This window comes from Pangasianodon hypophthalmus, chromosome 20, assembly GCF_027358585.1.
Source record: "Pangasianodon hypophthalmus isolate fPanHyp1 chromosome 20, fPanHyp1.pri, whole genome shotgun sequence".
NCBI classification, from domain to species: domain Eukaryota; kingdom Metazoa; phylum Chordata; class Actinopteri; order Siluriformes; family Pangasiidae; genus Pangasianodon; species Pangasianodon hypophthalmus.
The window spans coordinates 20,133,515-20,160,015 of NC_069729.1; the positions used below are offsets into that span (position 1 = coordinate 20,133,515).

The window sequence follows — 26,501 nt, forward strand, 5'->3', positions numbered from 1 at the left end:
AACACATGATCTTTTTCTTAAGAATCTGATAGAATCCACTACAATTCACAAAAGATCTCAAATAACAGGGAACGAAAAGGATACATCATCTGGTCCTTTCAAACTGTACTGTTTTATGTCCGAGTAAATGTTTAATTCTGATAATATTCGCCTACAAAATGAGTCACGTTCTTCCCTCCTTGGCTGTGTTTTCAGGTACAGCACAGCAGCTTGGTGGCTCACGGCTTTAGTGAGTGTTTCCTGGCTTGAATGCGACTCGATTGCAGCTGGAGCATGTCCATTGCAGGCTTGACTGCCCAGGAGATTTGTTTACCCCCGCAAAGCCTCTTCCTGCATAGCAGTCAATGCCATAGCATGTCCAGAGCCAAGCCCTCCTGGAAATGCGACCATGATCTTGACAAGTGAGTGTTACAATGGGATGTTCACATGCTATTGTAAGGTGAACCTTGAAGGTGGATTAGTTTTGTTTAGCTCTGAACTTTCTCAGATAACCTCAGACAAACGGCATTGGTTGTCTGAAATATTTTAAAACATGTAGCTGGACGCTTTAGCTCTGTGCAAAAAAGTGAAATGTTCTTCCATTTTTCACCTATCAGCTTCTACTTCAGTGTCGATGCCTCTGTAAATTGCAATGTCCAATCCAGGCAACAGGTGCCATCATTCTTAACAGGAGACAGTAAGCCAAACCTTTCTACCTGTGCAATTCAAGTATAAAGACAGATCGTTTTATGCTTTGTATGTCCTTACTGACGGTCTTCTTTCTTATTTGTACAGAACACAGAGTCAATTCCTATTCCCTGCACAGTCCTGGAGCCCAACCTTTGCCTCCCAAAAAGTCCCGACCCACACAGCTCTGCATCTCCTCCACGTTTGTCTCCCACACCCCCAGCCCCGTTGAAGATGACCAGGTGGTCCCTGGCTTGCAACGTCTCTCTGTATCTGACCATATCTCCCCTCCTCAGACACCTAGCCGGGCAGCGAAACCTCTTCCCCCAATCCCTTGCTCTGTGGACTTATCTTCTGACCAGACTGTGGACAATGAGCTAGAGTTCTTAAGTGGAGATGACAGTCGTTGTTTGGTATCTGATTCTTGTCCGAAACCTTCCCACTTCCGGTATGGAATGCACAGTCGACGGAGTTTAAGGGACTGTGGACAAATCAATTACGCCTATTTTGAAGGGCCAGTACCCCATCAAAGGAAGCAACAGCAGCAGTCAAAGAAAAAGCACGAACATGAGTCACAGGAAAGCCTTCTTCCGCAGCAAAGGGAACCGGAACAACATGAACACCATCAGCATAAAACGACATGTCTGCGGCAACAAGAGCGTGCCCAACGCAAGCTCCGACGCTCCCATTCAGGCCCCGCAGGCTCCTACAACAAACCTTCTGCCCTTCGCCTGTCCTGTCATCAGCGGAACACCCAAGACCTGGACAAACCCGAAGTCCCTCCTCGGGTCCCCATTCCCCCGCGGCCCATCAAGACTGGAGACTACCGCCGCTGGTCAGCAGAGGTCACCGCTGGGACATGCAGCGATGATGACCGACCTCCCAAAGTACCCCCTAGAGAACCTCTGTCCAGCTGCACGCCTCGTGCGCCGAGCCCCAAGAGCCTCCCCATTTACCTCAACGGGATCATGCCACCTACCCAGAGCTTTGCCCCAGACCCCAAATATGTGAGCCGAGGTCTGCAGAGGCAGAACAGCGAGGGTTCCCCGTGCATTTTACCCATCATGGAAAACGGCAGGAAGGCCAGCACTACGCACTACTTCCTGCTCCCGCAGCGGCCCACGTATCTAGACAAGCACGAGAAGTACTTTGTGGACAGTGCTGCGAGTCGAACGACTGAGGCGTCAGGCTCCAATCTGGACTGGTCATGTGACAGCAAGAAGAAAACACACTCAGAACTTGTATAAGGCGAAGTTTATAGGACATGGACAATGCTTCATTGTGTGAGAACCAAGAGGACTCTTCTGCTGTTCCTAAGCAGTTGTTATAGATTTACTCTAGTTTTTGAAAAAAAAAATGTAGGGTAAGTTCCATACAACATGCAGTTACTGATGTTTTTGTTGTTGGTCACAAAATGGAGGCACATCGATGGTAAAAGTGCTGCTGCGAAGGCACTGGTCACTCAGTAACATCCTAGAATGATTATCTTTTATACAGTTTATTAGCTCATTGTTCATTATGTGAAACCCAAGTGTTTAAAATGCAGATTATGGTGCAGTAGATGGGTATGAGCTGGTCTGGTACCTCATTGTATTCAGTGTTTTTTTTTTTTTTTTTTTTTTATTTTACAGACTATGTTGCTAGTAGTCAGGTATTGCTTTGAAGATTGCTGCTTCTGTGGGCGGTGGCGAGCCGCAGAGCGTCATAGGTGAAACTGTGGAGGGACGCTGAGTCAGTAGAGCATCTGTTCAGTTTGTGTTGAACATTAAATATGAAGTACACCAAGGCCGAGTTATTTTGTGGCCGGATTGAAGGATATTCCATATGAAACCTGACTGTTCCATTGTGAATAAATAGGCATGAAGTTGAAAATGTATGCTGTTTAGCCTCCTGGATCACTAGTGCTCTTAGCTGTTGTATGGAAGCTCTGTGTGTGTGTGTGTGTGTGTGTGTGTTAGAGACAGAGAGAGAGAGAGAGAGAGAGAGAGAGAGAATGCATATGGATGGCCCATCTTTGTGGCATACCTTTGTCACTTTTGATTGTAAAAACTACAATGTGCATGTTACATAGGAATGGTTTAAATGTAGCATTTGTGTTCATCGTTGTGCATGGACAATATTTGCAATTTCGCAATGGTTCACATTCAGGAATATTTTCCACAATGCTTCACCCACAACATTTTTTTTTGCTTGAAAACAGGCATAACACAAGCTTAATGTTGCTGATTAACTGCAGTTGCTGCAAGTTTCTTTGATAGAATATGCAAACAATATTAGATCTGATGGTTCCTTATAAAAGCAGGTTGGTAGTGAAAACATCCAAACCTGGCTTGTATAAACAGGAGCTCCTCCCTCTTGTTCCTGTTATAAATTGCAAAACTACCTCTAATGTGACTTTTGAAACTTTGGGGGCAATCAAAATCTTTGATCTATTGCTCATTACAGAGTGAATTAAAAAAAAAAAAAAAAGTAAATCCAACCTGCAATCTTCACTTCATTCTTTAAAAAAATTCCAGGTGTAAAATTGCCCTCATGAACTTCCCATGAATGATTTGAGTTTTTGAGTTTCTTTCTGAAGCTCAGCCCTGCATATTTCTGTGTTGCGCAAAAATCCGGCTGTTTTTAAACCTAGTCTTTCTCTCTAGCTGTTGTCTTTCAAAAGCTGCAAACAAGCTGTGAGTCAGAGTTGTGAATAGGCCTGTCCTACCTCCCATAATGGGAATGAAAAATCATTCTCTTTATTAATATCCCATTATCTCGGAACGATAACGAATTATTCATGGACTCAGTAGACAAAGCGTTTACTTTCTGAAGCCGTTTCCTCTTCGATATACTTCCAAGAATACCATTAGCTCTCCATTTTTGATTACACAGTGACCACTCATAAACCTTGGCTCAAATTAGGAACCTTTCCAAAAGCTGTATTTAAACCCGTACACATAGCTCCATCCACATCTAGTACAATTGGCCGACTCAAACAAAACAGACTTTCCTGTTCTGTGTACATGCATACCTATCAGACGTGATTGCTGTGGGTGTGGGCCTCGGAGACTTTGGCTGCTGGCAGCGGGTAAATGAGTTGTTTTATTGTTATATATTGTTATATAATGGTTATACACCATTGTGATTACTCAGTAAATGTAGCAGGTGCATCATAGTTACCTTGAAAATAATGATTTAAAAAACAAAAAACAAGCTCAGAGGTCAATCACCTACACAGAGATTGGGAACGTACGTAACTGATGCCACTTTTAATTTTTGTATTGTCCCTTGTTTTTGTTTTTTTTTTGTTGTTGTTGTTGTTGTGTTTTTTTTTTTTACAAAATTCATTTATCAGAAAATGTTTACATTGTACTATTTAATCTTTGACCTGTTTCCTGTGTCTTATCTAAAAGAAATGAAGGCAAGTTCAAGAAGAAATGATTGATGTTCTCTGCTGTCGTGTGGAACAAGCGAAAAAATGCACTGAGAGAGAGCAGTATATGTAATGTGTAAAAGTATTTAACACAGTCCTCCTCCTAGCTACACTGAATAGTGCTGTGTGTAGTATAGCTCCTAAAGGTTTAAAAAAAAGAAAATAAACACTTATTTATGAACCGTGGTTGGTCTTAAATCTTGATGTCCTGTTGTATATCACTTTGTGAAAGATGGCCGGAACACAGAGATATTGCTGTTTTGCCTGTTTTATCGCCCACGCCCTCGTGCTCTGCCTCATTACTACTGGCTTTGTTCCAGGCAGGAGGAAGGTGAATTGCGGTGTCGCCCAACTGCTGATCTCAAATCAGCTTTTTGCTTTCTTGCGTACTGATTAGGGTCTGATTTCAGATAGAGATGTTAAGGCCACATCAGTGTTACAGGACAATTTGTGCCAAAAGTATCAAACACACACACACGCACACACATTGCGTTATGTTCATTCCCTGCTCTACTTCCTGTTTGTCATTGTAATTTTATTGCAGGTGAAAAAGGGACAGTCTGGTCTGATCCGGCCTCCCATTCAAGGATATTTTTTTTTTTTCGTGAATGAGCTGAGTACACAGTAATCAGTTTTGAGGATATTACATATGTTAATTGCTTTATGTGGTGACAGATAAGAACATTTGCTTTTATTGTATAATGACTTTATAATTTTGCAGCGTTGTTCTTAAGTGGAAATAGCAGCCGGTGGTTCATTTTGCAAAACATTATCTCAAATGGAAATTGACTGATAATAGGTGTTACCATGGCAACCTAATCATTATTATTATTATTCATAATAATATAATAATTTTCAAATAATAGTAACAATAACAATTTTCTACAACTTCTAAGTAGAAACAGTGACGCTTTACATTAAGGTTCCCTAAACAAACATTAATTACTGTTAGTTAATATTACCAAACCATAAACTTCAGAATTAATACTCCTACTTAATTATTTTCCTAAAACAGCACGTTCCAAAGTTTTGTTTCTTATACCACAATTATTTGTCAATGATTACACATTTTATTTGCTAAAAAAAAATGTCAACTGATCTGTTTATAGTTATGTTGTGGAACAGCCACATAACAAGTCTTTTCCTGTTATCTCTTAAATTATAACAGCTATAATGTCTTTCCCACAATTCCTTAGTAAATAAGATGAAACAATACAGCTTGTCATGTAATGCCTGAAGATGTCATAAAACTTAAAGCTACAGCTTTAACATTGAAACTCAAAGCACTGACACTGGAGACTCCTTCCATAAATGTCAAATCAATGTCTCCTTACAGAAAACGTCTCCGTATCAATGATTATACATTTTTCTTTCTTAAATACAACCCATCTTTTAATCTGTTTATTATTAGGCTTAGATTATGTCTAGCATCCTCAGACAAGGACCCGACAGTGTTAGCTTGGAAGTACCGGGACTCTGAGTCACCACAGATAACACTAATAAAAAATACTTAGAAAATTTTTGAAAGCTTATTTGTCACATGACGAAGTGTCCTGATTAAAGTATGGAGAAATCAGACCGCCCTAGTGAGACAATTACATCTGTTCTGTTTTATTTGAAGTTACGAAATGTAACATGGAGGAGGTTTGCTGTTGCTGTGTGTAATATGGTGGTCAGCGTGACAGTGTGCTTATAGTTACACACCCCACTGTGGCTCTTTCCTCATTCTACAGTTCATTTACCTCACCAGCTCCACAGGCACAGTGACCCAAAATCAGACCAAATCTCGCTTTAGGCGTTAGTTAGTAAGCTCTCTGCTGGTGGTATACCACAATTTATTACGGTTTAATAATTTACCCAATTATTCAACCATGAATTGACTCTTCACTCTGAAACTTACTGAATCTTACTGAAAGATGCCCAAAGGCAAGAGCATTAATATTGTAATGTTTGGCTGTAATGTAACTTACTATGATGGATTAGAAATGCTTAAAGGGTATTTCTACAGAGTTCACTGCACAATATGTGCATAAACATACAGACAGGTGACAAATTAAAGGAAAAAACACTGGCAAGGTTTGGCTCCACTTGTCCCCTTATCGTGAGGCATCAGTACAAATTAATCCAAAGTTCTTCTGACTGATCATCTTTATACACTTCCAGAATGACCCCGCCCCCATCCACCGGGCACAAGGGCTCACTGAGTGGTTTCAGTGAGAATGAAAATGATGTAAATCCTCATTAAATGCTATGGCCTTCACACTCACCGGATCGCAACCAAATTGAAAAGCTATGGGTGATTTTAGAGCGACGTGTTAGACAGCCCTCTCCACCTCCATCATCAAAACACCAGATGAGGGAAGGAATGGTGAAATCTTTCAGAAGAATGGTGTTCATCACTCCAGTACAGTTCCAGAGACTTGTAAAATCTATGCCAAGGAGCAATGAAGATTTTCCAATTTACTACTTAAAGGATTTGTCATGTGTCGAGAAGTGTGACTCACCAGTGAGGCATTACATTTAATAGCTTGCAATCAACTGCCTGGATACATAAACAGTGCAGGCCTTATCAGTTTATTTATCAGTTATTTTGTTTGTTGTCCATGGAATAATAGCCAAACACCAGCCAGGCAGTTTAGCCTGTATATTTATTACCGCAAGATCATACAGTGTGGATAGATCTACATTTGTGGAATATTTCATAAACATACAGATCTAAGTCTTCCAAAATATAGTGGGAGAATGTGATAATAAAGCATGTCGTAATATATTTTAATCAATTCAATCAATCAATCAATTCTGACATTAAAACACAGCAAATATTGTAAAGTAATTGTGTGTGTGTGTGTGTGTGTGTGTGTGTGTGTGTGTTAGTAAGAATGCATTCACTAACCTATACTGCCCTCTAGTGAAAATAATGAACAAATAGGTGGAATGATTTTTTTTTTTCCAATGACAACACTTCCAGAAGTGTTTTATTCCCTTTTATACCAGAGCAATTTTCCAGTGCTTACAATGTTTAACTCATTTAAGAATGACACCTTTTGTCCATCCAATGTTGTGGGAGTTTCCAACAAAAAAAAAGTCAGTTTGTGTTCTCACTTACATTATAGCAGCTATAAACAGCCATTCCCTCACCAGCCTCTCTTTTTTCTCTCTCTTGAAGTTAATAAGACAAAAAAAACAACTCAGCTTGTCATGTTACTGAGAATCTGAAAAAAGCATAAACTCCTCTGTCCTGAAGATGTCGTATAGCTTTACCTCTGAATGTTACAAAGCGCTGACACTGGAGTCTCTTTCCATAAATGTTAAAATAAACGTCTCTTTACAGAAAACTTACAGAAGAGTATGTGCTTCTCTTGGCTAAATAACAACATATTTTAAAAATGATAATGTATTAGATTGAGAGCATTAATATAAACCTGTGATTTGCAGCTGCACTACTGTCAGATCTGCTGTTGTAGAAAATTAATCAATACCTTCTTACCAATCACAATCCAGAATTCAATTGCACTGTGTTATAAGATTAAATCAAATCAAAGGCCAGATATCAAATAGCTAGGACGATAAATATTATATGACAAGCAGATATAATATCATTAAAACTTTCAAGGTGGCTTCTGTACTCTGGCAGCACCCCAAATAAAATACTGTGTGCATCAATTTAATAATTTAGCTGCTTATATACGAGTTTCTCCAGGACTTGATGGAAGTACAACTTTTAATAACAAGATTGTAATGGCTGCTTTCCAGTCAGCTTGTATGTGAGCAGAACTGATTAATGAATTAAAAACACCTCTGAGAGGACCTAATTAGAGCTGCAGGTTTTTTTTTAAAAGAATAGATCTAACTCACACTCAGCTGGCTTTTAAGGGTCTAACTTAAACAGTTTCTTCAAGACCTTCTCAAATCTTCTGAGATTGCCAGAAGAAGAAGAAGAAGAAAAAGAAAAAACACGTACAGCAGCAATGGAAGCTAGTTTATGTTCATAACATCCATCCAGGTAACTTTCAAATACATGGCATAATGAAATTTTATATAAATAAATGTGTGTAGGCTATTGTAATAATTTATTAGCTATTATTTATGTGTTCTGCAGAAGTGTGGCAAAAAGACAATGTAGCTCACAAATCTATACTTGTGGCCTAATCATTTCTTATGACAGACAATAATCTTTGATTTAGAGATAATTATAATAGTGCTTGTAAGTAAATATATGAAAGACAGCAAAGCTTGAAGATCTCCAGAGTGACCCGAAAAACCCGATGTTAATTATGGCATTGCTTCTGTTATTGTGTCTTCACCTAGGAGAGGTCAAACCAGAAAGAAAAGAGAAAGAGTATGACTCATAAAATATCTGGAATATCTGTTGATTTTTTAAAATATTTTATTTTAAAACTAATTTATTAGCATTGCATTACCAGGAGAGTAAATGCCAGAGCTTATTCCTCACATGTATCACTGCCAAGTTAAATGTTACTATAACCTTTACTTGAAATAGACATTTTTGTCAAATAAATAGCATTTATATATCTAACTATAATGTACGGGATGCATAGCAATAAAGTGATATCATCTATAAAGTATACTTACATTCGAAGTCGTATCAACATTTTTGAGATGTGACCTAAACATTCCAGCCTCTGCCTCTGGTAGGTTATCATGCAAAGAATACTTCTGAAGTTGACCTTCAATTAAGTAGTCAAATTAAATAACATTTTTGATTATTTATAATTAACTAATAATTCAAATGAGCATGAAATAAAACAACTTACATTCTTGGCTTCTGTCGGTGAAGTCAAAGAAGTAGTCATCAAACAAGTTCGACCTCTTCGACTCGTGACTGCTGCTCATGGACCTATAAGTATGGGGGATTATTTGTAAATGTATTTGTTACACTTTATTACACAGCGCTTTTGAATTCTGGATTGTGATTGGTCAGATATATAACAGACCACAGGTTTATATTAATGCACTCATTCTAATACGTTATCGTTTCACAGGGACTGGTACAGTGGATGCTCCACATAGACAAATTAAAAATGTGTTGATGTTTTCTGTAAGGAGATATTTCTTTGACATTTATAGAAGGAGTCTCCAGTGTCAGCACTTTGTAACAGTCAGAGATAAAGCTATACTTTTTATGACATCTTCAGGACAGAGGAGATATGTGATAACGAACATGCTTCATGGATTTTCCCCAACATTAAATGTAATTAATAAACAGATGAAGTATAAAGTTTCATTCTTTAATAAATAAGACTATTTAAGCCTTGGCAAATTGCTGTGGTAAAGGAGGAATAAAACACTTTGAGATGTGCTGTTATAGGGAACACAATAAACTTAACACCAACTCTGCTTTATTACACCACATTGTCAATGATTATTTTCCTATAACAGTATACCCCATCATGTTTTATTCTTTACTTGTTATTACTTAATACTCTGTCTGTTTAAGTGCGACAAAATTGTACACTTTTGTCAATAGATACATTTGCTGTAGGAATATTTACCAGCATCTTCTGCGCCTCAGCTGTATGACTATAATCACGATTGTCACAGTGATGAAAAGAAGAAGGACAGCTCCTAAACTCCCGAAGAGGGCAGCGTAAAACCCTGCACCTCTGTGGAAAAGCTCACACTGTGGTCCGTAGTATTCTTGAAAAGAAGACTTGTAGCATCTGATTGAGGTAGAATGAACACAGAAAAGTTTGTCACTTTCCTATGATACTTACGTAAAACCAAGAATGGTACATTTTTAAAAGATGTGCTCAATTAGAGATTAGATGTTTAAAACTACTTACTGGCACATTGGACCAGTTTTCACGTTCACACAATCCCCATGATTGTTGCAGTAGCTGGGGTTACTTTTGCATGGCCCCTCACACACCCAGGCACCTTCCACAATATTCAGTGTGTAGTTGGCAAAATCCGATTTACAACTCATGAACGGTTTCAGGTCTGAAACATCTTATTTATGGGAAAGACTATTTAATTAGTATTGAAATGTTAAACAATTGAAAAATCCCTGTTTAAAGAGGCAAACTGGAATACTTTTTTGTGAAACTATGGGAAACTTACTTGCTATTTCAGCTGTCTGCATTAGAACTTCTGCATCCTGAACAGAAACATTTCCAAGTGCTTCGCTTAAATGTTTAAGCAAATCTGAATTATTAAACAACTTAGTTAGAGAGAGTTCTAGATCCTTGTTGAGAAACTCTATTTGTGATTGGTTGTTGGGATAGTTGTACTGTGCAATGCTTTTGACGATGACGCTTCCACGTCTGGGGAAAAATAGGATGTTTGGATTAAACAGGGCACAACAAAGATTGGCAAAAAACATATAAGAAAAAAATGGAAGGTTATGCACCCTGACAGGTTGGTATACTTGTTGAGTATTTATGTTTCTTTGCTTGTTTCGTTGCTGAAGACCGATAGCAAAGTCATCGTGACCATGACGCCTAACCTATAAAAGGTCCCCGCTGCATCATGCACATCCTCTGGTGATTCTTGTCAACCTGAGTGACCCAGGTGGCCTGGTGGTCCTTCATCCAGTTGTAGACCCACAGTAAATTGTTCTACATTTCTGTTCTACTTCATTTCATTCTATACTGTCAGGGCAGGTTCCTTTGGAACTAGTGGAGGCCCTTCATCCACAAGTAATCACAAAGGTACATAGCATAGCACACTTCACCAAAAAACCACCACAGCACACCACAAACAGTCACAGAATGCATTCATAAATAGTGCTAATACTTTATTGAGGATGAGAATCACTCAGTGTTCTGATACTGTACTCTACTGAGAATTAGAATAGCTCAAACTCACCACTCGCACTTGGGCTGTGATGAAGCAGCATTCATTATGTAAAATTTTACAGATGTAGATGGTGAGAGACTTCACAAATGTCCACAAATGTGACACTCCTCTTAATGCATGCAATGCATTTTTCCGCTTTTCTACTCTCAAGTTTTTACACGCTCCCCTAGGAAATTAGTTGCTGCTGACAAAATTGATAGGCCATGAGTATGTTCTAAAGTACTCAGAACTACATTAGAATTAGATTTTACACACTAGACTTAGATTTAGATTTAGACTTTACTGTCGCATCACAATTTACCAATAAAAAAATTATTAGCACATAAATGTTTAGAGCACTATACCTGGCATCTTGAATCCAGGACATGCTTGATGTAGCAGGGAGTTTTTGTTGGTGACCCATGTGGGGTCATGGTCACAAACTGACAACGTTGCTATTGGTATTTGGCAAGGAATTGAGCAAAAGGGAATACTGCACTATGTCTGAAGGAAACCTCCCTGAGGAGAACTTACAATAGTCTGATGATCTTTACATCTCTGAAGTTTTGTGGATCTGCTCTTCTGCAAATGTCAGAAAGCTGCAATAACAATAAAGACCAGTTGAAAAAAAAAAAAAAAAGGTCTGACTTGTTTATCTCTAAAAGAGAAACTAACCTACATACCTCACGTGATAACTTTGAAATCAAGTTTTTGGATGCCTCAGAGTTCAAATCCTCAAAGTCAGGAATATATTCCTTCATAATTTTCAAAGAAATGTTTGCCTTTCTTGTAGGTCTCCCCTCAGCTGCAATGAATGTTTCATATTTCAATTATTTATTCACACATAAAAGGTAAAAAGCCAATTATACAAAACAAATTATCACAAGACACTACTGTTAAGTTAAAGGGAATTATATACTTACAGAATATAACAGGTCTTATGTTAGCTGCAAAACTACATGAATCACCATAAGTGGAATCACTGCAGTTGCATTCACACAACCCAGAAGTCATGTTAAAAAAACATGGTGCACCATTACACTCGCAATCTGTGCAGCTATTTATGGTGACAGCAGTGATAGTTGATATTGAAGATTCACTTGGCGATACAGAATTTTGTGAACTTGTAGAAGGTAATGTTGTTGATTGTTTCTCTTCTTCAGCTGTAGAGCTGGAAAAAGAAGCTGCACTGATGGTAGAGGATAGAGCTGTGGAGGAGTATTTTGTGGTTGATGACGATAAAGTTGTATGGGTTGGACCTACTGTCGATGTTTTCAGGGTTGTGGAGCTGAAATTGTTTGGTGGCAAAAGTGTTTCTTTCGCTGTGTATCCAGTACTGGGTACAACAGTTGATTTGATTGATTCAGAGGTGGAAGGTGACAGATTTTTGGAGGTGAAGTGGGTGGGCTGTGTAGAAATTGAAACATTATTTGTGACTGTCATGGGAAATGATATAGTTGAACTTTTTGTGGAGGTTGCTGGCATAGTTGTGGAGCTGTCTGTGCTTGGAAATGTTGTTGATTGCTGACTTGGTTGGACTGGTGCTGTTGAAGATGCAGTAGACTGTCCAGTTGTTATACTTGATGTCTGCTCTGTTGAGTTTGCTGTGGCAGGTATCTCAGATACAGAAGTGACTGACGTAAAAGGTGTTGAGTTGATGGACGGTGTTGGATGGACACCATCAGTAGAGCTTTCTTGTGTAATTTCAGAAGTGACTGGTGGAAGAGGGGTTAAGGTTGTGGATGGTGTTGAATGGACAGCTTCAGTTGAAGAAGGCAGTGTGGCCTGAGCTGAGTCATCTGTTGTAGAAACTATTGGACTTGTTTGGATTGGGCCATCTGTTGCTGTTGTCACTACTGTTGCGAATGTTGTTGTTGGAAAGGAGGGAGCCGTGACATCGGTGGAAGCAGATACTGGGAACTTCTGGCTTGTGCTTCTTGACATTTCGGAAGTGTCAGTGGTTTGTCCAGTTATGTCTATTGATGTGTATTCATTAGTTCTTGAAGTGGTGGGCACTGCAGAACCAGTAGTCATAGAGGTAAGAGATGTTAAAGTTGTTGCTGATTGGGTAGTTGATGGTGAATATGTGGCTTCGGTTGTGCTTCTTGATACTTCTAAAGTTTCAGTGGATTGTCCAGTTATGTCTATTGATGTGTATTCATTAGTGCTTGAAGTGTCAGTTGCTGCAGACATAAGGGATGTTAAAGCTGTTGCTGATTGGGTAGTTGATGGTGAATATGTGGGTTCAGTTGAGAATACAGGAGTTATTTGAGTGGATATTTCTGTTGTAGGAACTGTTTGAGTTGCACTTCCTGTGAATGGTGGTAGCATAGTTGTGGAGTTATTTTCAGCTGTTGAAACTGAAGCAATGGTTTCATCTGTGGTTGGAAATGCTGATGATTGCTGGCTTGTTTGATCTGGTGCTGGTGAAGATTCAGAAGTCTGTCCAGTTATTTTAATTGATGTGTACTCTGTTGAGGTTGTTTCTGTAGTTTCAGAAGTGACTGATGAATGAGATGTTAAGGGCATGGATGTTGAGTAGGTGGATGGTGTTGAATGGACAACTTCAGTTGAGGAGAACGGCGTGGCCTGAGCCGAGTCATCTGTTGTAGAAACTATTGGACTTGTTTGGATTGGGCCATCTGTTGCTGTTGTCACTACTGTTGCGAATGTTGTTGTTGAAAAGGAGGGAGCCGTGACATCTGTGGAAGCAGATACTGGGAACTTCTGGCTTGTGCTTCTTGACATTTCGGAAGTGTCAGTGGTTTGTCCAGTTATGTCTATTGATGTGTATTCATTAGTGCTTGAAGTGTCAGTTGCTGCAGACATAAGAGATGTTAAAGCTGTTGCCGATTGGGTAGTTGATGGTGAATATGTGGGTTCAGTTGAGAATACAGGAGTTATTTGAGTGGATATTTCTGTTGTAGGAACTGTTTGAGTTGCACTTCCTGTGAATGGTGGTAGCATAGTTGTGGAGTTATTTTCAGCTGTTGAAACTGAAGCCATGGTTTCATCTGTGGTTGGAATTGCTGATGATTGCTGACTTGTTTGATCTGGTGCTGGTGAAGATTCAGAAGTCTGTCCAGTTATTTTAATTGATGTGTAGTCTGTTGAGGTTGTTTCTGTAGTTTCAGAACTGACTGATGGATAAGATGTTAAGGGCATGGATGATGAGTAGGTGGATGGTGTTGAATGGACATCTTCAGTGGAGGAGAACGGCGTGGCCTGAGCCGAGTCATCTGTTGTAGAAACTATTGGACTTGTTTGGATTGGGCCATCTGTTGCTGTTGTCACTACTGTTGCGAATGTTGTTGTTGAAAAGGAGGGAGGTGTGACATCTGTGGAAGCAGATACTGGGAACTTCTGACTAGTGCTTCGTGACATTTCGGAAGTGTCAGTGGTTTGTCCAGTTACGTCTATTGACGTGTAGTCATTAGTGCTTGAAGTGGTGGGCACTGCAGAACCAGTAGTCATAGAGGTAAGGGATGTTAAAGTTGTTGCTGATTGGGTAGTTGATGGTGAATATGTGGCTTCAGTTGTGCTTCTTGATACTTCTGCAGTTTCAGTGGATTGTCCAGTTATGTCTATTGATGTGTATTCATTAGTGCTTGAAGTGTCAGTTGCTGCAGAAGTAAGGGATGTTAAAGCTGTTGCCGATTGGGTAGTTGATGGTGAATATGTGGGTTCAGTTGAGAATACAGGAGTTATTTGAGTGGATATTTCTGTTGTAGGAACTGTTTGAGTTGCACTTCCTGTGAATGGTGGTAGCATAGTTGTGGAGTTATTTTCAGCTGTTGAAACTGAAGCCATGGTTTCATCTGTGGTTGGAAATGCTGATGATTGCTGGCTTGTTTGATCTGGTGCTGGTGAAGATTCAGAAGTCTGTCCAGTTATTTTAATTGATGTGTACTCTGTTGAGGTTGTTTCTGTAGTTTCAGAAGTGACTGATGAATAAGATGTTAAGGGCATGGATGTTGAGTAGGTGGATGGTGTTGAATGGACAACTTCAGTTGAGGAGAACGGCGTGGCCTGAGCCGAGTCATCTGTTGTAGAAACTATTGGACTTGTTTGGATTGGGCCATCTGTTGCTGTTGTCACTACTGTTGCGAATGTTGTTGTTGAAAAGGAGGGAGGTGTGACATCTGTGGAAGCAGATACTGGGAACTTCTGGCTTGTGCTTCTTGACATTTCGGAAGTGTCAGTGGTTTGTCCAGTTATGTCTATTGATGTGTATTCATTAGTGCTTGAAGTGTCAGTTGCTGCAGACATAAGAGATGTTAAAGCTGTTGCCGATTGGGTAGTTGATGGTGAATATGTGGGTTCAGTTGAGAATACAGGAGTTATTTGAGTGGATATTTCTGTTATAGGAACTGTTTGAGTTGCACTTCCTGTGAATGGTGGTAGCACAGTTGTGGAGTTGTATTTAGCTGTTGAAACTGAAGCCATGGTTTCATCTGTGGTTGGAATTGCTGATGATTGCTGACTTGTTTGATCTGGTGCTGGTGAAGATTCAGAAGTCTGTCCAGTTATTTTAATTGATGTGTAGTCTGTTGAGGTTGTTTCTGTAGTTTCAGAACTGACTGATGGATAAGATGTTAAGGGCATGGATGTTGAATAGGTGGATGGTGTTGAATGGACAGCTTCAGTTGAGGAGAACAGTGTGGGCTGAGCCGAGTCATCTGTTGTAGAAACTATTGGACTTGTTTGGATTGGGCCATCTGTTGCTGTTGTCACTACTGTTGCGAATGTTGTTGTTGAAAAGGAGGGAGGTGTGACATCTGTGGAAGCAGATACTGGGAACTTCTGACTAGTGCTTCGTGACATTTCGGAAGTGTCAGTGGTTTGTCCAGTTACGTCTATTGACGTGTAGTCATTAGTGCTTGAAGTGGTGGGCACTGCAGAACCAGTAGTCATAGAGGTAAGGGATGTTAAAATTGTTGCTGATTGGGTAGTTGATGGTGAATATGTGGCTTCAGTTGTGCTTCTTGATACTTCTGCAGTTTCAGTGGATTGTCCAGTTATGTCTATTGATGTGTATTCATTAGTGCTTGAAGTGTCAGTTGCTGCAGAAGTAAGGGATGTTAAAGCTGTTGCCGATTGGGTAGTTGATGGTGAATATGTGGGTTCAGTTGAGAATACAGGAGTTATTTGAGTGGATATTTCTGTTGTAGGAACTGTTTGAGTTGCACTTCCTGTGAATGGTGGTAGCATAGTTGTGGAATTATTTTCAGCTGTTGAAACTGAAGCCATGGTTTCATCTGTGGTTGGAAATGCTGATGATTGCTGGCTTGTTTGATCTGGTGCTGGTGAAGATTCAGAAGTCTGTCCAGTTATTTTAATTGATGTGTACTCTGTTGAGGTTGTTTCTGTAGTTTCAGAAGTGACTGATGAATAAGATGTTAAGGGCATGGATGTTGAGTAGGTGGATGGTGTTGAATGGACAGCTTCAGTTGAGGAGAACGGCGTGGCCTGAGCCGAGTCATCTGTTGTAGAAACTATTGGACTTGTTTGGATTGGGCCATCTGTTGCTGTTGTCACTACTGTTGCGAATGTTGTTGTTGAAAAGGAGGGAGGTGTGACATCTGTGGAAGCAGATACTGGGAACTTCTGGCTTGTGCTTCTTGACATTTCGGAAGTGTCAGTGGTTTGTCCAGTTATGTCTATTGATGTGTATTCATTAGTGCTTGAAGTGTCAGTTGCTGCAGACATAAGAGATGTTAAAGCTGTTGCCGATTGGGTAGTTGATGGTGAATATGTGGGTTCAGTTGAGAATACAGGAGTTATTTGAGTGGATATTTCTGTTATAGGAACTGTTTGAGTTGCACTTCCTGTGAATGGTGGTAGCACAGTTGTGGAGTTGTATTTAGCTGTTGAAACTGAAGCCATGGTTTCATCTGTGGTTGGAATTGCTGATGATTGCTGACTTGTTTGATCTGGTGCTGGTGAAGATTCAGAAGTCTGTCCAGTTATTTTAATTGATGTGTAGTCTGTTGAGGTTGTTTCTGTAGTTTCAGAAGTGACTGATGGATAAGATGTTAAGGGCATGGATGTTGAATAGGTGGATGGTGTTGAATGGACAGCTTCAGTTGAGGAGAACAGTGTGGGCTGAGCCGAGTCATCTGTTGTAGAAACTATTGGACTTGTTTGGATTGGGCCATCTGTTGCTGTTGTCACTACTGTTGCGAATGTTGTTGTTGAAAAGGAGGGAGGTGTGACATCTGTGGAAGCAGATACTGGGAACTTCTGACTAGTGCTTCGTGACATTTCGGAAGTGTCAGTGGTTTGTCCAGTTACGTCTATTGACGTGTAGTCATTAGTGCTTGAAGTGGTGGGCACTGCAGAACCAGTAGTCATAGAGGTAAGGGATGTTAAAGTTGTTGCTGATTGGGTAGTTGATGGTGAATATGTGGCTTCAGTTGTGCTTCTTGATACTTCTGCAGTTTCAGTGGATTGTCCAGTTATGTCTATTGATGTGTATTCATTAGTGCTTGAAGTGTCAGTTGCTGCAGAAGTAAGGGATGTTAAAGCTGTTGCCGATTGGGTAGTTGATGGTGAATATGTGGGTTCAGTTGAGAATACAGGAGTTATTTGAGTGGATATTTCTGTTGTAGGAACTGTTTGAGTTGCACTTCCTGTGAATGGTGGTAGCATAGTTGTGGAATTATTTTCAGCTGTTGAAACTGAAGCCATGGTTTCATCTGTGGTTGGAAATGCTGATGATTGCTGGCTTGTTTGATCTGGTGCTGGTGAAGATTCAGAAGTCTGTCCAGTTATTTTACTTGATGTGTACTCTGTTGAGGTTGTTTCTGTAGTTTCAGAACTGACTGATGGATAAGATGTTAAGGGCATGGATGTTGAATAGGTGGATGGTGTTGAATGGACAGCTTCAGTTGAGGAGAACAGTGTGGGCTGAGCCGAGTCATCTGTTGTAGAAACTATTGGACTTGTTTGGATTGGGCCATCTGTTGCTGTTGTCACTACTGTTGCGAATGTTGTTGTTGAAAAGGAGGGAGCCGTGACATCGGTGGAAGCAGATACTGGGAACTTCTGGCTAGTGCTTCGTGACATTTCAGAAGTGTCAGTGGTTTGTCCAGTTACGTCTATTGACGTGTAGTCATTAGTGCTTGAAGTGGTGGGCACTGCAGAACCAGTAGTCATAGAGGTAAGGGATGTTAAAGTTGTTGCTGATTGGGTAGTTGATGGTGAATATGTGGCTTCGGTTGTGCTTCTTGATACTTCTGAAGTGTCAGTGGATTGTCCAGTTATGTCTATTGATGTGTATTCATTAGTGCTTGAAGTGTCAGTTGCTGCAGACGTAAGGGATGTTAAAGCTGTTGCTGATTGGGTAGTTGATGGTGAATATGTGGGTTCAGTTGAGAATACAGGAGTTATTTGAGTGGATATTTCTGTTGTAGGAACTGTTTGAGTTGCACTTCCTGTGAATGGTGGCAGCATAGTTGTGGAGTTATTTTCAGCTGTTGAAACTGAAGCCATGGTTTCATCTGTGGTTGGAAATGCTGATGATTGCTGGCTTGTTTGATCTGCTGCTGGTGAAGATTCAGAAGTCTGTCCAGTTATTTTACTTGATGTGTACTCTGTTGAGGTTGTTTCTGTAGTTTCAGAACTGACTAATGGATAAGATGTTAAGGGCATGGATGTTGAGTAGGTGGATGGTGTTGAATGGACAGCTTCAGTTGAGGAGAACAGTGTGGGCTGAGCTGAGTCATCTGTTGTAGAAACTATTGGACTTGTTTGGATTGGGCCATCTGTTGCTGTTGTCACTACTGTTGCGAATGTGGTTGTTGAAAAGGAGGGAGCCGTGACATCTGTGGAAGCAGATACTGGGAACTTCTGGCTAGTGCTTCTTGACATTTCGGAAATGTCAGTGGTTTGTCCAGTTACGTCTATTGATGTGTATTCATTAGTGCTTGAAGTGGTGGGCACTGCAGAACCAGTAGTCATAGAGGTAAGGGATGTTAAAGTTGTTGCTGATTGGGTAGTTGATGGTGAATATGTGGCTTCGGTTGTGCTTCTTGATACTTCTGAAGTTTCAGTGGATTGTCCAGTTATGTCTATTGATGTGTATTCATTAGTGCTTGAAGTGTCAGTTGCTGCAGAAGTAAGGGATGTTAAAGCTGTTGCCGATTGGGTAGTTGATGGTGAATATGTGGGTTCAGTTGAGAATACAGGAGTTATTTGAGTGGATATTTCTGTTGTAGGAACTGTTTGAGTTGCACTTCCTGTGAATGGTGGTAGCATAGTTGTGGAGTTATTTTCAGCTGTTGAAACTGAAGCCATGGTTTCATCTGTGGTTGGAAATGCTGATGATTGCTGGCTTGTTTGATCTGGTGCTGGTGAAGATTCAGAAGTCTGTCCAGTTATTTTACTTGATGTGTACTCTGTTGAGGTTGTTTCTGTAGTTTCAGAAGTGACTGATGGATAAGATGTTAAGGGCATGGATGATGAGTAGGTGGATGGTGTTGAATGGACATCTTCAGTGGAGGAGAACGGCGTGGCCTGAGCCGAGTCATCTGTTGTAGAAACTATTGGACTTGTTTGGATTGGGCCATCTGTTGCTGTTGTCACTACTGTTGCGAATGTTGTTGTTGAAAAGGAGGGAGGTGTGACATCTGTGGAAGCAGATACTGGGAACTTCTGGCTTGTGCTTCTTGACATTTCGGAAGTGTCAGTGGTTTGTCCAGTTATGTCTATTGATGTGTATTCATTAGTGCTTGAAGTGTCAGTTGCTGCAGAAGTAAGGGATGTTAAAGCTGTTGCCGATTGGGTAGTTGATGGTGAATATGTGGGTTCAGTTGAGAATACAGGAGTTATTTGAGTGGATATTTCTGTTGTAGGAACTGTTTGAGTTGCACTTCCTGTGAATGGTGGTAGCATAGTTGTGGAATTATTTTCAGCTGTTGAAACTGAAGCCATGGTTTCATCTGTGGTTGGAAATGCTGATGATTGCTGGCTTGTTTGATCTGGTGCTGGTGAAGATTCAGAAGTCTGTCCAGTTATTTTAATTGATGTGTAGTCTGTTGAGGTTGTTTCTGTAGTTTCAGAAGTGACTGATGGATAAGATGTTAAGGGCATGGATGTTGAATAGGTGGATGGTGTTGAATGGACAGCTTCAGTTGAGGAGAACAGTGTGGGCTGAGCCGAGTCATCTGTTGTAGAAACTATTGGACTTGTTTGGATTGGGCCATCTGTTGCTGTTGTCACTACTGTTGCGAATGTTGTTGTTGAAAAGGAGGGAGCCGTGACATCGGTGGAAGCAGATCCTGGGAACTTCTGGCTAGTGCTTCGTGACATTTCGGAAGTGTCAGTGGTTTGTCCAGTTACGTCTATTGATGTGTAGTCATTAGTGCTTGAAGTGGTGGGCACTGCAGAACCAGTAGTCATAGAGCTAAGGGATGTTAAAGTTGTTGCTGATTGGGTAGTTGATGGTGAATATGTGGCTTCGGTTGTGCTTCTTGATACTTCTGAAGTTTCAGTGGATTGTCCAGTTATGTCTATTGATGTGTATTCATTAGTGCTTGAAGTGTCAGTTGCTGCAGACGTAAGGGATGTTAAAGCTGTTGCGGATTGGGTAGTTGATGGTGAATATGTGGGTTCAGTTGAGAATACAGGAGTTATTTGAGTGGATATTTCTGTTGTAGGAACTGTTTGAGTTGCACTTCCTGTGAATGGTGGCAGCATAGTTGTGGAGTTATTTTCAGCTGTTGAAACTGAAGCCATGGTTTCATCTGTGGTTGGAAATGCTGATGATTGCTGGCTTGTTTGATCTGCTGCTGGTGAAGATTCAGAAGTCTGTCCAGTTATTTTACTTGATGTGTACTCTGTTGAGGTTGTTTCTGTAGTTTCAGAACTGACTAATGGATAAGATGTTAAGGGCATGGATGTTGAGTAGGTGGATGGTGTTGAATGGACAGCTTCAGTTGAGGAGAACAGTGTGGGCTGAGCCGAGTCATCTGTTGTAGAAACTATTGGACTTGTTTGGATTGGGCCATCTGTTGCTGTTGTCACTACTGTTGCGAATGTTGTTGTTGAAAAGGAGGGAGCCGTGACATCTGTGGAAGCAGATACTGGGAACTTCTGGCTAGTGCTTCTTGACATTTCGGAAATGTCAGTGGTTTGTCCAGTTACGTCTATTGATGTGTATTCATTAGTGCTTGAAGTGTCAGGCACTGCAGAGCCAGTAGTCATAGAGGTAAGAGATGTTAAAGTTGTTGCTGATTGGGTAGTTGATGGTGAATATGTGGCTTCAGTTGTGCTTCTTGATACTTCTGAAGTTTCAGTGGATTGTCCAGTTATGTCTATTGATGTGTATTCATTAGTGCTTGAAGTGTCAGTTGCTGCAGACGTAAGAGATGTTAAAGCTGTTGCGGATTGGGTAGTTGATGGTGAATATGTGGCTTCAGTTGAGAATACAGGAGTTATTTGAGTGGATATTTCTGTTATAGGATCTGTTTGAGTTGCACTTCCTGTGAATGGTGGTAGCACAGTTGTGGAGTTGTATTTAGCTGTTGAAACTGAAGCCATGGTTTCATCTGTGGTTGGAAATGCTGATGACTGCTGGCTTGTTTGATCTGGTGCTGGTGAAGATTCAGAAGTCTGTCCAGTTATTTTAATTGATGTGTACTCTGTTGAGGTTTTTTCTGTAGTTTCAGAAGTGACTGATGGATAAGATGTTAAGGGCATGGATGTTGAGTAGGTGGATGGTGTTGAATGGACATCTTCAGTGGAGGAGAACGGCGTGGCCTGAGCCGAGTCATCTGTTGTAGAAACTATTGGACTTGTTTGGATTGGGCCATCTGTTGCTGTTGTCACTACTGTTGCGAATGTTGTTGTTGAAAAGGAGGGAGGTGTGACATCTGTGGATGCAGATACTGGGAACTTCTGGCTTGTGCTTCTTGACATTTCGGAAGTGTCAGTGGTTTGTCCAGTTATGTCTATTGATGTGTATTCATTAGTGCTTGAAGTGGTGGGCACTGCAGAGCTAGTAGTCATAGAGGTAAGAGATGTTAAAGTTGTTGCTGATTGGGTAGTTGATGGTAAATATGTGGCTTCAGTTGTGCTTCTTGATACTTCTGAAGTGTCAGTGGATTGTCCAGTTATGTCTATTGATGTGTATTCATTAGTGCTTGAAGTGTCAGTTGCTGCAGACGTAAGAGATGTTAAAGCTGTTGCGGATTGGGTAGTTGATGGTGAATATGTGGCTTCGGTTGAGAACACAGGAGTTATTTGAGTGGATATTTCTGTTATAGGAACTGTTTGAGTTGTACTTCCTGTGAATGGTGGTAGCATAGTTGTGGAGTTATTTTCAGCTGTTGAAACTGAAGCCATGGTTTCATCTGTGGTTGGAAATGCTGATGATTGCTGGCTTGTTTGATCTGGTGCTGGTGAAGATTCAGAAGTCTGTCCAGTTATTTTACTTGATGTGTACTCTGTTGAGGTTGTTTCTGTAGTTTCAGAACTGACTGATGGATAAGATGTTAAGGGCATAGATGATGAGTAGGTAGATGGTGTTGAATGGACATCTTCAGTTGAGGAGAACGGCGTGGCCTGAGCCGAGTCATCTGTTGTAGAAACTATTGGACTTGTTTGGATTGGGCCATCTGTTGCTGTTGTCACTACTGTTGCAAATGTTGTTGCTGAAAAGGAGGGAAGTGTGACATCTGTGGAAGCAGATACTGGGAACTTCTGGCTAGTGCTTCTTGACATTTCGGAAATGTCAGTGGTTTGTCCAGTTACGTCTATTGATGTGTATTCATTAGTGCTTGAAGTGGTGGGCACTGCAGAGCCAGTAGTCATAGAGGTAAGTGATGTTAAAGGTGTTGCTGATTGGGTAGTTGATGGTGAATATGTGGCTTCAGTTGTGCTTCTTGATACTTCTGAAGTGTCAGTGGATTGTCCAGTTATGTCTATTGATGTGTATTCATTAGTGCTTGAAGTGTCAGTTGCTGCAGACGTAAGAGATGTTAAAGCTGTTGCGGATTGGGTAGTTGATGGTGAATATGTGGGTTCAGTTGAGAATACAGGAGTTATTTGAGTGGATATTTCTGTTATAGGATCTGTTTGAGTTGCACTTCCTGTGAATGGTGGTAGCACAGTTGTGGAGTTGTATTTAGCTGTTGAAACTGAAGCCATGGTTTCATCTGTGGTTGGAAATGCTGATGACTGCTGGCTTGTTTGATCTGCTGCTGGTGAAGATTCAGAAGTCTGTCCAGTTATTTTAATTGATGTGTACTCTGTTGAGGTTGTTTCTGTAGTTTCAGAAGTGACTGATGGATAAGATGTTAAGGGCATGGATGATGAGTAGGTGGATGGTGTTGAATGGACATCTTCAGTGGAGGAGAACGGCGTGGCCTGAGCCGAGTCATCTGTTGTAGAAACTATTGGACTTGTTTGGATTGGGCCATCTGTTGCTGTTGTCACTACTGTTGCGAATGTTGTTGTTGAAAAGGAGGGAGGTGTGACATCTGTGGAAGCAGATACTGGGAACTTCTGGCTTGTGCTTCTTGACATTTCGGAAGTGTCAGTGGTTTGTCCAGTTATGTCTATTGATGTGTATTCATTAGTGCTTGAAGTGGTGGGCACTGCAGAACCAGTAGTCATAGAGGTAAGTGATGTTAAAGGTGTTGCTGATTGGGTAGTTGATGGTGAATATGTGGCTTTGGTTGTGCTTCTTGATACTTCTGCAGTTTCAGTGGATTGTCCAGTTATGTCTATTGATGTGTATTCATTAGTGCTTGAAGTGTGAGTTGCTGCAGACGTAAGGGATGTTAAAGGTGTTGCTGATTGGGTAGTTGATGGTGAATATGTGGGTTCAGTTGAGAATACAGGAGTTATTTGAGAGGATATTTCTGTTGTAGGAACTGTTTGAGTTGCACTTCCTGTGAATGGTGGTAGCATAGTTGTGGAGTTATTTTCAGCTGTTGAAACTGAAGCCATGGTTTCATCTGTGGTTGGAAATGCTGATGACTGCTGGCTTGTTTGATCTGGTGCTGGTGAAGATTCAGAAGTCTGTCCAGTTATTTTAATTGATGTGTACTCTGCTGAGGTTGTTTCTGTAGTTTCAGAAGTGACTGATGGATAAGATGTTAAGGGCATGGATGTTGAGTAGGTGGATGGTGTTGAATGGACAGCTTCAGTGGAGGAGATCAGTGTGGGCTGAGCTGAGTCATCTGTTGTAGAAACTATTGGACTTGTTTGGATTGGGCTATCTGTTTCTGTTGTCACTACTGTTGCGAATGTTGTTGCTGAAAAGGAGGGAGCCGTGACATCGGTGGAAGCAGATACTGGGAACTTCTGGCCAGTGCTTCGTGACATTTCAGAAGTGTCAGTGGTTTGTCCAGTTACGTCTATTGACGTGTAGTCATTAGTGCTTGAAGTATCAGTTGCTGCAGACGTAAGGGATGTTAAAGCTGTTGCGGATTGGGTAGTTGATGGTGAATATGTGGCTTCGGTTGAGAATACAGGAGTTATTTGAGTGGATATTTCTGTTATAGGAACTGTTTGAGTTGTACTTCCTGTGAATGGTGGTAGCACAGTTGTGGAGTTGTATTTAGCTGTTGAAACTGAAGCCATGGTTTCATCTGTGGTTGGAAATGCTGATGACTGCTGGCTTGTTTGATCTGGTGCTGGTGAAGATTCAGAAGTCTGTCCAGTTATTTTAATTGATGTGTACTCTGTTGAGGTTTTTTCTGTAGTTTCAGAAGTGACTGATGGATAAGATGTTAAGGGCATGGATGATGAGTAGGTGGATGGTGTTGAATGGACATCTTCAGTGGAGGAGAACGGCGTGGCCTGAGCCGAGTCATCTGTTGTAGAAACTATTGGACTTGTTTGGATTGGGCCATCTGTTGCTGTTGTCACTACTGTTGCGAATGTTGTTGTTGAAAAGGAGGGAGGTGTGACATCTGTGGAAGCAGATACTGGGAACTTCTGGCTTGTGCTTCTTGACATTTCGGAAGTGTCAGTGGTTTGTCCAGTTATGTCTATTGATGTGTATTCATTAGTGCTTGAAGTGGTGGGCACTGCAGAGCCAGTAGTCATAGAGGTAAGTGATGTTAAAGGTGTTGCTGATTGGGTAGTTGATGGTGAATATGTGGCTTTGGTTGTGCTTCTTGATACTTCTGCAGTTTCAGTGGATTGTCCAGTTATGTCTATTGATGTGTATTCATTAGTGCTTGAAGTGTGAGTTGCTGCAGACGTAAGGGATGTTAAAGGTGTTGCTGATTGGGTAGTTGATGGTGAATATGTGGGTTCAGTTGAGAATACAGGAGTTATTTGAGAGGATATTTCTGTTGTAGGAACTGTTTGAGTTGCACTTCCTGTGAATGGTGGTAGCATAGTTGTGGAGTTATTTTCAGCTGTTGAAACTGAAGCCATGGTTTCATCTGTGGTTGGAAATGCTGATGACTGCTGGCTTGTTTGATCTGGTGCTGGTGAAGATTCAGAAGTCTGTCCAGTTATTTTAATTGATGTGTACTCTGCTGAGGTTGTTTCTGTAGTTTCAGAAGTGACTGATGGATAAGATGTTAAGGGCATGGATGTTGAGTAGGTGGATGGTGTTGAATGGACAGCTTCAGTGGAGGAGATCAGTGTGGGCTGAGCTGAGTCATCTGTTGTAGAAACTATTGGACTTGTTTGGATTGGGCTATCTGTTTCTGTTGTCACTACTGTTGCGAATGTTGTTGCTGAAAAGGAGGGAGCCGTGACATCGGTGGAAGCAGATACTGGGAACTTCTGGCCAGTGCTTCGTGACATTTCAGAAGTGTCAGTGGTTTGTCCAGTTACGTCTATTGACGTGTAGTCATTAGTGCTTGAAGTATCAGTTGCTGCAGACGTAAGGGATGTTAAAGCTGTTGCGGATTGGGTAGTTGATGGTGAATATGTGGCTTCGGTTGAGAATACAGGAGTTATTTGAGTGGATATTTCTGTTATAGGAACTGTTTGAGTTGTACTTCCTGTGAATGGTGGTAGCACAGTTGTGGAGTTGTATTTAGCTGTTGAAACTGAAGCCATGGTTTCATCTGTGGTTGGAAATGCTGATGACTGCTGGCTTGTTTGATCTGGTGCTGGTGAAGATTCAGAGGACTGTCCAGTTATTTTAATTGATGTGTAGTCTGTTGAGGTTGTTTCTGTAGTTTCAGAAGTGACTGATGGATAAGATGTTAAGGGCATGGATGTTGAGTAGGTGGATGGTGTTGAATGGACATCTTCAGTTGAGGAGAACAGTGTCGACTGACCCGAGTCATCTGTTGTAGAAACTATTGAAGAGGAGGTCTGTGCCGATGTCTCTGCTGTATAAAATGGCAATAATTAAAAATACAAAACTTTGCAGAGTCCTGGTTTCTAATCCAAACACAAGATGCAATTCAACGGAAGTTTCTATGCAAAATAATTCTTAAAATTAATAAACAGTATGTTAAAGATTATCTTTTATGGCTCAGCTTCTTCACTTTTATAGGTTAACCATCATCCTTTTATGGGTTAAAATACATATTAAAATATGTTTCAATACCAACATGCCACTCCTAAAAATCATAACAACCATACTACTCCTAAAAATGATTGTCAGTGGATTTTGTAGAGGCAGCAGATGCAAGTGCACATT

The 26,501-nt window shown here is 40.7% G+C and overlaps 3 protein-coding genes across 4 annotated transcripts in view; 1 reads left to right on the top strand and 2 right to left on the bottom strand.

Moving 5' to 3' along the window:
• Positions 1-4,267, top strand: part of errfi1a (ERBB receptor feedback inhibitor 1a) — an 11,430-nt gene extending 7,163 nt beyond the window's left edge. For both annotated transcript variants that reach the window (XM_053227162.1, XM_026932955.3), the window contains exons 2-4: positions 196-401; positions 597-676; positions 775-4,267. In XM_053227162.1, coding sequence (XP_053083137.1) covers positions 250-401; positions 597-676; positions 775-1,913 — 1,371 coding nt within the window. In that variant the 5' untranslated portion in view covers positions 196-249 and the 3' untranslated portion in view covers positions 1,914-4,267. The remainder of the gene's footprint in view (positions 1-195; positions 402-596; positions 677-774) is intronic.
• A 3,772-nt stretch (positions 4,268-8,039) lies between these two features.
• Positions 8,040-17,286, bottom strand: LOC113537985 (mucin-3A). The gene is made up of 9 exons (XM_034314205.2): positions 11,803-17,286; positions 11,563-11,684; positions 11,414-11,478; positions 10,163-10,365; positions 9,886-10,051; positions 9,595-9,762; positions 8,857-8,939; positions 8,675-8,769; positions 8,040-8,385 (listed from the first exon to the last, which is right to left on the bottom strand). The coding sequence occupies exons 1-9, from the start codon at positions 17,231-17,233 to the stop codon at positions 8,371-8,373; spliced, it is 6,348 nt and encodes a 2,115-aa protein (XP_034170096.2). The 5' UTR covers positions 17,234-17,286; the 3' UTR covers positions 8,040-8,370.
• Position 17,287: 1 nt separating this feature from the next.
• On the bottom strand, positions 17,288-20,995 carry LOC128317121 (uncharacterized; the record flags this gene model as incomplete). The annotated part of the gene is made up of 1 exon (XM_053227285.1): positions 17,288-20,995. A coding segment is annotated over exon 1 (3,708 nt), but the record flags the coding sequence as incomplete, so codon positions are not given.
• Between the last annotated feature and the right edge of the window lie 5,506 nt (positions 20,996-26,501).